The following is a 14,628-nucleotide window of genomic DNA, read 5'->3' as shown; positions in this document are numbered from 1 at the left end:
GCTCCATACACAATATACGCTCAGTAAATTTCGACAGAACACACTTTAGCCTGTGGTTCAAGTGGAAGTTGGCAGACGTTGACAACTGCAGAACTTTCATAAGTATTTGCACCGCTGGAATTGTGATGGTGATGGCATGAGAAGGCATCAGCTCAGCTGAAGAAGACATTCAGAGATGATGCGATAACTCCTTCAAATGACAGACACACAGACATGCACCAGAGTGAACTGGGCGATTCAGAATTCGGTCAAATCTCTAGTGGAAAATGAATTGAGTTGATAAAATATACCGCCATTATGATGGGAAAATATTCCCTGCCACCCGAAGGTGTTATAGAAGGTGTCCTGGAGACGTGTTGTCCTGAACTCAACCCCACATAACCAACTAGTAGAGAAAGTGATGTGAGCTATCTGCAGAAAGCAGTTCTCATTTCTCAAGTGGAGTTCTGCAATGCATGGCCCTCATGCTTGAACCAACCCTGAACCTTCTTCAGCTTGTTTAGAACTCTGCTAGTAATCACTTCTGTAGCATAACACTGACTGCAGGTGGGCAGCATGATAATATTTATTGTTTATTTAATGACATTTATTTATTGTTATGATATCATAATATATTTTTCTGAGCATATTGTGGATACTGCTAGCAAACCTCAGAAAAACTACATATTGTGATGCACATCATGTATTGTGATGTTATATCTTTGCCTTATAGTCCACTCCAAGCTGTCAGTCAGTTTTAGAATTGATTTAAAAAATCTAATAATTACTTATAAAGTATCACATTGTTGGATTATATGTATATCAAAGCCTCCCTCCAAAGATGTTTTAGGTCAGCACATAAGGACCAATTCAACAACGCAAAGTTTCGGAACAACTAAGTCAAATTCTGCAAGGTCAAAGCTGCAGTAGAAGGAGATAAGGTTGCTGGCATGTTCAAGAGCAGATATTAATTTTCTTATGCTAGTGAAAACTTATCCTAGCCTCTGTAGGTTAGTAAACTGTTGGTCCAGTTCTTGGTGCAACTCTCACAGCTCACAAACTTCATAATGATACAGAAGGGAATTTAGGCCTATGTTCAGAAACAACTGAAGGGCCTTAGCTTAAATATCACAAGTTTTAAACAGTTGCATTAAGAGCTGATAGAATTAGGCTTTTGACTCAGCTTAGTCGTTGCAACTTTGCAATATATGACCAGGATTTCAGTCACACTACAGGGAGTTGGGGATAATTTACAGACAAAACAAACAAGCATATACAAAATCTCCAGAGCACTCACTTGGCCAAACTACCAGGTCTGGTACTCTTCCGATTTTCCCCTCTCTCAGAGCGAAGATTTCATGCAGGCAGTGTCCTGTACAGAGAGGAAAACACCATCACCATGTTCCTGCTACATCACTGAATACAGGAAGTAAACTTTTAACTTAAGAAAAGAATCCACTGCATTAGTGCCCCAGAATGCATTGCTTATTTAAACTTTACCATGAGATCGGAACACTCTGTCCTCTGGTTCCTGTGACAGGGCCACACCCGCTGCCTTTAGCTCCTCCACAAATGACTCGTTCAGATTAGGAGGTGGGACCGTACTCACATTTAGAGCGGGCTATGAGAGAGGATAGGAAGAAAGTTATACTGAGTGAAGGAACACACACACACACACACACACACACATACAGGTGTGTGCACACACTCACACGCTGGCACCCGCTCACTTGCAGGTGAACACACACGTCCACACACACACACACACACAGGCCCACGCGCACACACACACACACAGGCCTGCGCACACACACACAGGCCCGCGCACACACACACACACAACCCCCCTTCACACACACACACAGGCCCGCGTGCGCGCGCACACACACACACATACACACACACACACACAAAGTAAAAGAGTCAGTGAGACCAGCACTTACTGTAGCTGGAGATTTGTGCTGTAGGTTGGCCCCAAACGTGCCCTCAAACCAGTCCTTCAGACTAGGCAGAATAAGCCCACTTAACCGATACCTGCAATTACCACCAGTGTTGGTCAGTGACTAAATTTAATTTGCCTTCTTATGTGTGAACAGTAAACCTATTCTTGCTTAAAAATGAGTTGCTCCCTATAAATCATTTCAAACACATTCAAAGTTAAAAGACAAACAAACCAAACAATGCCAACATGGTTAACAATGAATGAAACCTAAATAATTATCTTATATATATATACACACACACACAGTTTATTGCATTAGTTCTTCATTACATATTTCTCAATTAAACTATACCATGGGAATGGAACACTCAGTCTTCTCTGTCATATGACAGTCACCACCTAGCATGATGTGACTTTCATTAACTGTTAACTACATTGAGAGTGTTTGGTTTAAAATCAAACTCCTGACACAAGTGAAGTCTGACACCAAAAGGCCAGTCTAAAGAGTTCAGCACAGCAGAAAGTTACCTCACACACAGCCTAATAAAAAGACCGCTGTCAGAGAGAGGGAAGATGGAGAGAGGGAGAGAGACAGAGAGAGAGAGAGACAGAGAGAGAGAGAGAGAGAGAGAAACACAAATTAGCATAAACCCTCTGTCTCCCATTAGTCTGTATAAAGAGAAAAAAGGCTGGAATGCGAGAGTGACTGTCTCTGTGGGGAAACTAAAAGTTTAGAATAGTATGTGGATACTCTACTTCCTTTGCCCATGTCTTCTACACATGGTCACTTTATACTACTACTACTCACTGCTCACATTAGCCTATCTGGGGTTGGAGTGAGTACACATACTTATTTTAACCTGTTTAAAGTTCAGTAATGTGCTCACATTCTTAAAGAAAGCACTCTGGAAAAAGTATTCACAGCCAGAATAACATTCTCAAAGTTGCAAACCTCCACTCATGTCCCTCTCACCACTCAGGCACCTCTGCCCTTCAACCTTCTAATGTTCTCTGTTAAAAACATTAAGTGCAGTGCAGACAACAACCACTAGATGGCAATACCACACCACTCTGCACTGAGGCATGAATGAATTTGAGTGTTTGGTTATTGTGGTAACTGCATTTTCTGACAGAACTAAGAAGACACTGTTCTCTGTTTTAAGGTATTATTTCACACAAACTGCTAATAAAAAAAACTTTTCAGAATGGCTGCCTGCATAGTAAATCCACCAGTCTTATTAGTCGTACATTCACCGCTCTATTTAAAGTGTCCACATTATACATTTTTCTTGTGTTTTATTTTTATCCACTTATAACATTTGTCTCATTTCATGTAACAAGAACTACCACAATTCATTTTACACAATCATTTTCCAAGCTCCCTTTATTCTTTAGGATTCAACATGCAGTTTTTGTCACTGTGCCTTTAAGACAAATATAGCCTATGTCAACCTCCGTTCTGATTGAGGCACAGTACAGCACAGCCATGCAAACACTTCTTATAACTTCAGCATAAATGGGCAGGGCTAAACTGTTGTAGAGGGAATAGTAAATGTAAGTATTTTGGTTTTTGTGACATCACAAAACTATTCGTTAAGATTAACGGCAACCTGCAGCACCAAAATATACTTTGGTATATATACTTTGGAACAAAAATGTTCCCATAAATACCAACAGTTCCTCGGTTAAAAATTGTTTCTTCAACTAATAAGAGTAATGTAGTAGAAGTTCAAACTTCCATTTAGTTTGATACTCAGAGCTAAAAGTGCAGCTGCAGCTTCAAAACAGGGGAGTAGGGAGCTGAAAGCACAGATCTGAAAGTGAGGGGTCTAAAGCTGCGACACTGCAGCTCTGTAGCTGGATAGAACTGTGAAAATTCAGTTTGCCATGATATGCGCTCTTTAAGAAGTGTTAAAGGAATACTCAATTTTTTTCCAGTCGATAATGATGGTTAATAATTCTAACTTCCTTGTGCCTAGTCACAACTTGTTGACTCAAAAAACACTTCTAATAGAGGCTAGTGGGCAGGTGCTGACTTAACCGGCCCTCGACTTCTACAATATACATCAAGCATGTTTTGAGTGAATGCGTTTTTGCCCTTTTCTAAGTACATAATGAAATAATTATCCCTGGTAATTGATGGTATGACACAGATGCAGCAGATAGAGATTAGTGTGAAAAACACTGGTGTATTCTTTTAAGGGACATTCATTCACTGGCCTGTACTACTCACCTTTTGCCTGTAAACTCTGCTTGGCCTTTTTTGTTGAAAAGGAACCGGGAATCACTGTAACCCCATCCATTCCATTTCATTATATCATGTCTAAAAGAAAGAAAAAAGGAGAGAGAGAACTGATGAACAAGTTTCTGTTCCTTTCTGTTGTCTACACCAGAACCTCTGTCTCTTCACTGAACTGTAATATTTCTCATCCCGCATGCTTAGTCCAAGTCTAAACATGTCTGAAAGGCTTATATAGGATATAACTACAGTTGAGCCAGTATGCAGTTAAGTGCACCAAGTTCTTTGGCAGTATCACTTGTTCAATTTTCAATACTATGTGGCCTTATGTAGACCTTTAAGTAAAAATTCAGAATCCACCAATCTACAGAATCGACAGGGTAACTTAGGGTGGGGGCATGAAAAGTTCACATCAGTACGATCCTAAATATAACAGTGATCTCAGTCCGAAAGCTTTTCCTTACTAATTTTAGATCCATGTAGACAGAGCACTTGAAGTTAATTCATCAGAAGAGTGCTACCTTTATTTAAACAAGATGCTTCCCCAAAATTACAGACAACAAATTCAGTTAATCTCATACCTGGGTTACTGGGGTATATTCATGACTGTGTTCACTTTTTTATTCAGTTCTTGACATTCCTACCCAACCTGTTCAGTGTACTGTAATGACAACAAAAATGAGGAGAACTTGCTAAAAGAGAAGTTCTGCACATGCTTCTCATACAGCAAACTCTAAATTGTCCTTTTCTCTTAAGAGATGTTGATTTACGAGTATGAATTACTTTCAGGAACATGTAATTAACCTCAAATACTTCATACATATAAATAAAGTTAACACATCTTCCACTAAAAATAAAATTTATGTTTAAATCTCATTAACAACACAAAAAATAAATTTTTGAAATATTGTGAACTTAATGTATTTCCTGAAAGGCGTTTTTTTTTCCTATTTTAAATTAACGTTATTTTCATATAAGGTGCTGTGTAAGTCTTATGCACCTAAGCAAACAGCTTAAAACTGTTCAGCAGTATCTCAGCAGTTACTATGTTTCTGCCAAAAACCATGTAACATTAGAATAAGTGTAAATAAACATAAATGCATTGAAAGATTGATGACACCAACCATTGCATAATTTGTTCAAATCCACTGCCAGCACACCTGAATAATTAGCCAAATCAGGTTCTGGACTACAAATAATACCGGGCTTCTTCAAGAGCAGGTTTGGAAATGGTTAAACAAACAAATTGACATACATAAAATCACTCTTTATTGTGTTGATACTATTAAGAATAATGTTTACTGCTCAATTACATAGCTTTTTTTTACAGTATTGTATGTTTATTTCTGAGAGACCTTCTGCAAGTGCAATCTCTGCCTAAAAAACACTGGATATGTGTTAATGTGCGGAGAGAGAAGGAGAGGAAGAGAGAAATCGCACAAGGTGTGTGTGCACGTGTGTGTGTGTGCGCTAAATCATAGTGTTCAATCTGTACGGACACGAATCAGAGAGCAGAATAAATAACCTACATAACTCAAGATTTTATCTCACTCCTGTGCCATAACTCATATGCAGCATGTGAGGCGACAGGCATATGAATCAGTGATGAACACAGGCCGTTCTGGATCAAGGTAAATAACAGTGGAGAGGTGACAGAGACGAAAAACTACCCTGCTTCAGCCCAGTCTATAATCAGTCCCCACCAAAAAAAATAAAAATAAAAAAAGCCTAAAGCAAAATACTCAGATAATCAGAACTAAACCTAAAAACCTTTTCCAGTACATTCCCTTTAAAGCAAAAAAAATTCTAGTTGTGGGACCTGATTTCACTTCCCACTGATTCACTACCGTCTGTGGCTGGGATTCACACGGTCTCACTGGGCGGGAAGCTCTCACTCCCTGTGGATATAGAGTGATGCTGGCCACTTGCAGACATCTGTTAGGAGCTCTTCTCCAAATGTGGTAGCAGTAAAATGCAATGTAACACAATTTGGAAGATCACTGGTAGCTTCTTATGACCTTATGACTTCATTGGGTGTATAAGTCACACAGGGACAGTTTTATTTACAATGGCAGTCTAAGACATTTAAAATTAAGGTACATTAGAGAAAGAAAACAGCACTATATACATCCTTATCAACATCTCAGTGTTTTAGCAAAGACCAATATTATTAAAGTCTGTAGCTCAGAATCAAATAATGGTTAAATTTAGCTCAGATTAATTTAAGTTTGTTGATGTTGATGCAATAGAAAAACAAAAACACCTAATTTGGGGGTTGCAGGTGTAAATATACATTTTACTGATTATAGTAGCTTGCTAGTAGGCCAGGTAGCCCGGTACCTAACTAACGTTATTTAGCAAAATACAAAAATTTGCTTTATTACAGGCAAATTCAACATATGTCCAGCTAGCTCAAGTACTGTCGCCAGTAGGCAGCAACAATAATATTTTGGCAAATTTTTATTAGCTCCCTTTTTTCTACCTGAAGCTCCAGTACCTTCCAAAACGTACTATTAAATGTGATATAAGTAACATTATTTTAATAAGCCATGCTGCCATTTTAAACCTATAAATAAAAGATAAAAATAAATCTATAAATCTAAAAATAAAAAAAAATCAGCTTGTATTTAAATAACAAGGATCAACAGGCAACTGGCTCTTTAGCACTTTAGCAATAAGTCATTCATAATTACAGTACAAAGTGTAGGTATAGTTATACAGTAGCATTTAAAAGAAGTGCGAATGCACTTACCTGGCTCACATTAATTAAGCCATAAAACTGCAGCACAGATCAGCCAAAATAATAATAAAATGGCCGACCACTCAGTTAAAGCAAAATTCTGCCGATTCAAATCTTCGCTGATTCCGATCATTCATCCCTAGTTCCTAGCCAACATCCATTTCCTAGTTAGGCTGCCCTTGTTTTCTGCTAGGCACACATGTATTGTTGAGTTGAAGTGCACAACTTTATGTTCCACAAAGCATCATAAAACATTTGATATTGTCCCACGAAGTTAGGATGGCTTTAAAAAGCCTTTAGACAATAGTCACAATCAAGTTACATAAGTTACGATGTTGATTCAGGGGAAGATAGAAATCTCTTACTCGGAAAAACTAACAACACTGGGCACCTTCAGCTTGCTTTGTCATATAAGACCAAAACGGAACTAAGAGAGCTGGTAGGCCCGGTATGTACTGTAACTGTATCAGTATGTCTGTTGTCAAAGAAAGGACCCATGCAAGGACTGTACATCACACTTTCCATTGAATATGGTGGTATATCACTGACGCTTTGAAGCTGTTTATTTTAGTGACCACAAGCTCTTGCTAAGATCCATCGCAGAATGAACTGCCAGAACGTTTTTGTTAAAAACCTGTTTGACTCAGCCAAGAAGCCGAAGCTGTAAGTAGACCTTCAACAGGACAATAACCCAAACGCACTATGTTAACTACTTTCAATATTTTAAAGACAGATGGCTCTAAATATATGCTTTCCTCTAACTCGTACACACCGTATCAAGCTTTACAAACTATGTACATGGCAGGTGATTGTTTTTTTTTGTCTATTTTTCCAATGTTGAGAGCAAAAGTGCAAAACCAATTTTAAACTTCTAAAGTCTTAAAGTCTTCTTATTTCTCTATCTGATTGAATTTTATGTGGTTGCAGAGAACTAAACTGTTGATTGGGGGGTTAATGTGTGTATTTGTGAGTGTATCTTAAGGGGTGTTAGTGTAGCATTAGAATGCATTCTTACTTTATTCTTAGTCCATTCATAATTCTTATATTAACTGTTTGATAGAGTAAGAAGATGGTGTTTATACAATCCCTGTCACTCTGCCAGACTCAGCTAGCCTACACAGTCACTGTATATCTTCCATCTCTTATCCAACTTATGTTATTTACATAGTCATGTTCAGTTCTTAACACTGACACTGTAAAACAAATTCTTTCATCTAGTCTTTTCTCATTCTTTTCCACCATATTACTGATTGGACTTCTACTTCATTGGTTCTACAAAGCAATGGTTAGCCAGCTAGTAGGCCAAATGTGCTTTCAGCTAATGTTTTTGTAGAGCAACCACCCCTGTTTATTGTCACAACTTAGGTTGGGAATAAGTAAGCTAGGCCTCCAAGTCAGGTTACAAAGTCTAGCTATTACATCCAGTAAATTAGACAGTGAATGTCTGGATTATATTAGTTTATAACCAATAAAAATCCATAAAACCATGCTGAGACATGAGTAACACCTGAAAACCGACTTTATGAAAAGATGTTACTTGTATATGTGTGTTGCTAGCACTCCCTCTGGGCTAACTCCTAGCTAACCATGGGCTAACCATGTAAATAATGCCAAATGATACACAACAGACAAAAGATTCTGTCTAAGACAAAGTGATAGAATGCAGGAATAAACCAAACATTCGGCCAGTTTTACTATTTTTATCTCAATAATGTATTCCAAAAGCAACAAACTTTTTTTAAAAAAATAGGCTACTTTTCCTATTCATTCAAGTCTTCTTCATGTTAAACATTCAAAATTCACAGAGTTTGTAGATACATATAGTCTCAAAAAAAAAAGTCCATTCCACATTCATGACACCAATAAATTGCTGTGTCTCTGTAATACTGAAATGCATATGAGTTCTGAAGATCTGTCTACATTCTCCTAAAAGGTAGCAGGACAAATATGCACATTTTTTATTCGTGCTAAGTTTGAGGATTACAGGTTGATGAATATGTTTTTTTTTCCAGGGCTGATACCGATTATTAGTAATCAGGGACACCAATAAACAATATCTGGGGCCGATTTTCATTTATCATAAATTTGATGTTTGTAGTGTGAATATTTACAAGAATAAAGCTCTTACTCACAATTTGCATTACATAAATATTAGAACATTATAAGAAATAAAGTGCTTTGAACTTCACACAGTATACACTGCAAAAACAAACAAACTTATTAAATAAATTTAAATAAAAAATTGGTGCAACCATCTAAGCATTGGTCCTATCATCAGAAGTTCACTGCCTGGCGATGCTACAGCCATCCATGGCCTCACTTTCTCCAGGTGGGTAGGATGGCCCTCCATCTCCCCAACTCACTCAGCGCGATGCTAAGCAACGCATGCGTCTCTTGGCGAACATAACAGAACTGGTGGCTTGAGCTCTCTCTTTAAGCGCGTTCAAGCTGTACAATGACAATGTGTTAGCGGCAGTTCGAAAAGATGTTGGTTGGCTTTACATGACTCGGAGGAAGCATGTGTTTGCCTTTGTTGGTGGTATGATGTGATTGGGGAAGTACTAACTAGTGGGTGGAATTGGATATGACTAAATTGGGAAGAAAACTGGAAAAAAAAAACTAAGAAAAAAATTAACTATATTATATTTACACTTTTTTATATAAAACAAATACTTGGTATGAGTCAATGACAGTTTTAAAAGGGCACACATCAGGAGTGGAGCTTGCCTTTTCAGTGTATGGGTGCAAGCGAGAAAGCCTAAATAGAGCTTAAAAATGGTCTACACTAACTAAACACAAAGAACTGTAAATATATTACAGTAAAAATATTACAGTAAGCATCTGAGCAATCATGCAATAAAAACTGTCACTACTTTGCAGAAGGCAACAAGTGTGTATGAACATTACCATGATTTTTTTCTTTCTGTTGTTCAACCAAATGTGTATTTCATGTGAGAACAAGCCATAGTTGAATGTATAACATGTATTCTGTGCTGCATGATTCAATGGAAACAGTTTAATTAGCCTAAGCTGAGCGGTTGAAGTAGCATGCTGCCACTGTCTGTACTTTTAACAAGAGAAATCAGAAACAAAAATGAGCAGAAATTGTGTATAACTTATTTATTACACGTAAGATGATACACTGATATTAGAAATAATTTACTGATTTTAGGAGGCTTGTCTGCATAGGTGGCCTCGCACTGAAGCTCTGCTATAGGCACACGTTTCAAACACATTCAAACCACTAAAGAAGCAGTATGAGTCTGGCTAGAGTGAGCAAAATTATATGACCTATGCATTGTGCTTTTTGCCAACAGCGTCGTTTAAACTCGACATGTTCCTACCTTTCCTCTCACTGCGGCAGAGTGAAGGCAGGCACTTCTTCATTCCCGTGTTTCTCGCAAACACTGAAAAGCACGTTTGACTGGATTTACTTGACACCTGGTCCTTGTTTCTACCAATCCAATAGTGCTGCCGGCAGGACATAGAATCAAACTACAGAAGTGCTGACTGGTTGTACTCGATGCATCATCCACATTTCACACAGTCCAATAACCCCGCAGGCGGGACATTATGCCAAACTACATAAGTGTGGTTTTAATCATGGTTGCATCAGACATGCGCACACATAAAAGAAAGCCCTTTTATCGGCAAGGAAGCTCATTCAAACGCAGATTCTGAATGCTGAATATCGACTCCAATCATCATCAGGCCGATAATCATCCGAACCCTGTTGTGCATGCTCCGAGACATTGTATAAGTCAATCAATTTAAATGTCATGTGCACAATGCTCAAGTTGGACAGGTGCTAATAATTCTGAAAGCTTTTTAAACACTAATTTTTAATTTAAAAAAAAATAGCTGTTTTGGCCAATTCCACTCAATTAGTTATTATGCCCCACTTCATTCTACATGTTGTAAAAATACATATTATCTCAATAATGGTATTGCTTGTTTTCTTTAGTTAACTACACCTATTTTTACTGTGACTTCAAATCATTCTAAACCTGTATGCATCTAAGGAGAGATTCGACCATGCCAGCTCTAAAGATGGCTGGATATTCTATAAATTTTAAAATATAATAGCCTTAAGAAGCATGTTTCATTTAAAGTAAAGCCTATATTTTGGAAATGTGACAGAGGGCAATATACTGCAAAAATATAAAGGTCTTACTTATTTTGTCAACAAGTTATTGTTTGAGTCAAACAAAACGATAACACCATGACAAGTTTATATGAAATGACCCGATAAAAGGGAACATTATGACCACCAAACACCGATATTCAAGGAACACATGCTTTCACCTTTACTCTATTTCACAAGCCACAGTTAATTTAGTTGTGTATTAACCATCATTAAGCCCTATTCAATGGATAAAATTTACAAAAATGTTTACAATGTCACACTAAGGACATAAACCTGGATACTTGCAGCCCACCTCCAAATATACACCCACTTTAGCTCATAAGAAAATAAAATGATGACCTAGATTTTGTCTGTGCCATATATATGGGTCAAAGACAAGCTTCCCTCAAAAACAATGTTTGTTAATGCTAGAAGGCTTAAATTAGGATTTCCCCAATTTAGGTAGAGCCCTCAGACCCAAGCCTAACATTCTGACATGTCTTGAAGGGCATCTTTAACATCTCAACCCTCACACTGACTTCAACCTGACCTCATTACAGCCTGCAGCAACTCAGAGCAATGTAGTGGTTGTACTGTTAACAGAAGTACAAAGGCATTGAAAACAAATGTTCATTGATTAACTAAAAGAAAGAAAAAAAGTTAAACCCCATAATCAACAAAACAAGGTAATCCCTAAATCTACTCAAAAATAAAGTAGTATATGAATAAGGCAAGGTGGACATTTATTTAGCTTTCCTTAGATTTCACAACAGCAAGTCACAGAACCACCCTCTGAACACACAGGAAATACTCCAGTGTGTTATCAGTGGCCTACGCCAGGAAGGCTGTGTTCTCGTCACAAGTTTGCAAAAGAGCAAACATGAATATCTTACTGAACTTTCTTTAGTCCTCATAAATGCTTAACAACTGGAAAACCGAGATATGACATTCAAGAGGCATTAACCACTATGACTGACATATGTGATGAGAGATTTTTTCACCTCTGCTCAATGGCACACATTCTGCATTGGCATAGTGGCCCACTTTCTGCAGTTCTTCCCTTGTGTCTCGCTCAAGAACCCACAGAAAAATTGATTTTGCAAGAATGAGGACTGTTTTAATAGTGTCTGACACTAGATGTCACTACAGAACGATCCCTACAGGAGGAAACTTGTCTTTCCTGTTACGGAATCTGAAGTCAGACCACCACAGTCCTTATCCAATCAGAGCAAAGGATTTCTGTTGTAACTTCTGTGTACAAAATTAAAGTTACAGATTGCTGTTACAGTAATGACAGGAACAGCTTTGGGCTACTTACCGTGGAATGCGTCAAGTAACGATGTCATTAATGGCTTTCAGTAGTTCAGAATTTATAATAAATAAGCGCGCTTCTCTTTTTACAGTGATTATGCATAAATAATAAAAATCAGCTTAGAGTAAACACGGCGGAATCTCACAGCTTAAAATCGTTTTACCAGCTTAGATCCTTCCTTCCGTACTTTTAAACTGTCTGTCAAACGCACAGCAGATCTGTCATTAATCGAGGCAGTCCTCCGTTTTTAATGAATGAATGGGCTTGGCATGACACGGCTTTGCTTTGCGCGGCTGTGGAGTTAATCACTGCACTTTACGCGACTGCTGCTATTAACGAGCTTTACTTAGAGGTATTTCTGTGCCACCAGAGCCTCCAGCAGCCAGTTCGCAGGAATAAAGGGAGACTTTGTTTAGAAAGAAGAGCCACATTCTGAAGTCAGCGCCTACTACTGCACGAACAGAGCTAACGGCACACTCCCACACGGCCTGCCTTTAATAATAAACTAACGACATTAACGGGTAGACTTAAAACGTAAACAGCTGCCTGAAATCCGGAGACCTGCTGTGTAAACGCCGCTGAAGACAGAACCCATGTTAAGGTGGCTAAGCTAGCTAACTAACAGACAGTGAATGGAAGCTGCTGGTACTGCCCGCCCATTAGCATGCTGTCATTTGCCACATGCTAACTGGCCCCGCTTCTCTGTTACGGGTGTTATTCTCGAGGTTTCTGACCGCTCTGCTCAGGTCTGCTCCTTCAGCAGTACTGTTGGCTGACGTTAGCTGCTGTAGCCGGTGAGCTAAACTGAACGGCTCGTTCTGTTGGTTCATCCCCACAGCCTCCCCCTCCTCACTCACTCCCTCTCTCTCTGCTCCACTCCGCTCACCTTCTCTTCGGCACCGGGGTGGCATTAGCGGGGTTGGCTCGGGGCGCCTCGGCTTTGCACTCCTGCGCGGATACGGCTGCGTGTCCATCCTGGGCCCGCAGGTGAAGATGTCCGCTTATAACTCTCAGTCTTCTCTCTGCAGCTCTCCTGCGCTCACAGATGTGGCCGTCTGACGCCATGCCGCTTCCGCGTTTGAGGGCCCGGGTCAGCGGCGCGCGCCGACGGGAGGGAGGATGTGAGGTAGTGAGATCGCGCGCCGTCATCCACACACACACACACACACACACACACACACACACACACACACACACACACACACAAACGCGCGTGCGTGCACAGAGATGCACTCTCAGAAAAAAGGGGTACTTGGTCAGTGTCCCCTTCTTGTCACTTTAGCTCTCACAACATTGACAAGACCACCCCCTAAACACACACAGGACTCCCAGCGTGTTATCACTTTGGTCACTGGGGTGGGTACGTTTTCAGTACTTTTAGTTAGTGATCATAATTGTACAGTTTTCCAAAAAAATTATATTTTGAAGTTGTATTGACTCCAGGCAGCCTGTCTTCACTTCAGGCTTTTTATTTTATTGTTCTGTTTTAAAACATTTAGGTTATGAAAAGGTACAAATAAGTTCCTGCCCCGTGGGGAAAAAACTACACAGGTACACAGCTGGACCTTAAAACTATTTTTTGAAACTTGATGAACAAATTGTACCTGTACAGTAACCTTTTCTCTGATAGTGTACACATACAGAGCTATATACCCAAAAGTATCCAGACACCCTTTCTGATTAGTTTATTCAGTTGCTTCAAGGTGCGCTGGTGTTCAGTCGCGCACACACAGCTTGTATGATCTTCCTTAGAATGGCATTATCAATGAAACAGGCTGCTTTGGAGCAGCCACAGGTCACCGTGCCCAATGCTAAGCGTCAGCTAAAAAGGTATAAAGTCCTCATAGCAGTGTTTGCATCAATAACAAGTGTACAGCCTTCCCAGAAGAGCAGAAGCTGTTGCTGCAGCAAAAGGGGGGAACACTCTACATTTGTACACTGTAAATGTCCTACAGCTTTATAGGAACCCGACTTCATCCTCGTCATATCTATTTCACCAATGAAAACGATTTTTCCTGAAATATATTCAATATTTGTCTCCTATTTTGCAGTAAACTCGCTGTCTGAACGTGCAGAGCTGTAATTAACACGGTTTGTTGTCAAAGCTTTGAGGATTCTAATTTTGGCTTAGCTTACACTGCACTAGCCTCATGACGTGCGGCTTTGGCAGGGACTGAGAATAAAAATAAGATGCAGGACTACAAAAGCGATCGTATGTCAGCCCCTTTAGCCTTTTCAATACAACTTAAAACCCATCTGTGAAGCAGGAAGACTATTTTGTCCTGTTAGC

At 39.3% G+C, this 14,628-nt stretch overlaps 1 protein-coding gene across 4 annotated transcripts in view; it reads right to left on the bottom strand.

The window, feature by feature from the left end:
* The window catches only part of agps (alkylglycerone phosphate synthase), a 43,195-nt gene extending 29,780 nt beyond the window's left edge, over nucleotides 1-13,415 (bottom strand). The window contains exons 1-5 of one of the 4 annotated variants that reach the window (XM_036566953.1): nucleotides 13,225-13,415; nucleotides 4,155-4,244; nucleotides 1,923-2,013; nucleotides 1,480-1,600; nucleotides 1,277-1,351 (exon numbers count right to left, since the gene is read on the bottom strand). In XM_036566953.1, the coding sequence (XP_036422846.1) occupies nucleotides 1,277-1,351; nucleotides 1,480-1,600; nucleotides 1,923-2,013; nucleotides 4,155-4,244; nucleotides 13,225-13,403 (556 nt within the window). In that variant the 5' untranslated portion in view covers nucleotides 13,404-13,415. Of the gene's footprint in view, nucleotides 1-1,276; nucleotides 1,352-1,479; nucleotides 1,601-1,922; nucleotides 2,014-4,154; nucleotides 4,245-6,912; nucleotides 7,000-10,244; nucleotides 10,349-12,344; nucleotides 12,548-13,224 lie in introns of those variants that run through there. The other 3 variants (XM_036566971.1, XM_036566979.1, XM_036566963.1) reach the window with 3 other exon arrangements.
* Between the last annotated feature and the right edge of the window lie 1,213 nt (nucleotides 13,416-14,628).

This window comes from Colossoma macropomum, unplaced genomic scaffold, assembly GCF_904425465.1.
Source record: "Colossoma macropomum unplaced genomic scaffold, Colossoma_macropomum, whole genome shotgun sequence".
NCBI classification, from domain to species: Eukaryota; Metazoa; Chordata; class Actinopteri; order Characiformes; family Serrasalmidae; genus Colossoma; species Colossoma macropomum.
This window is presented reverse-complemented; position numbering and strand designations above follow the sequence as displayed.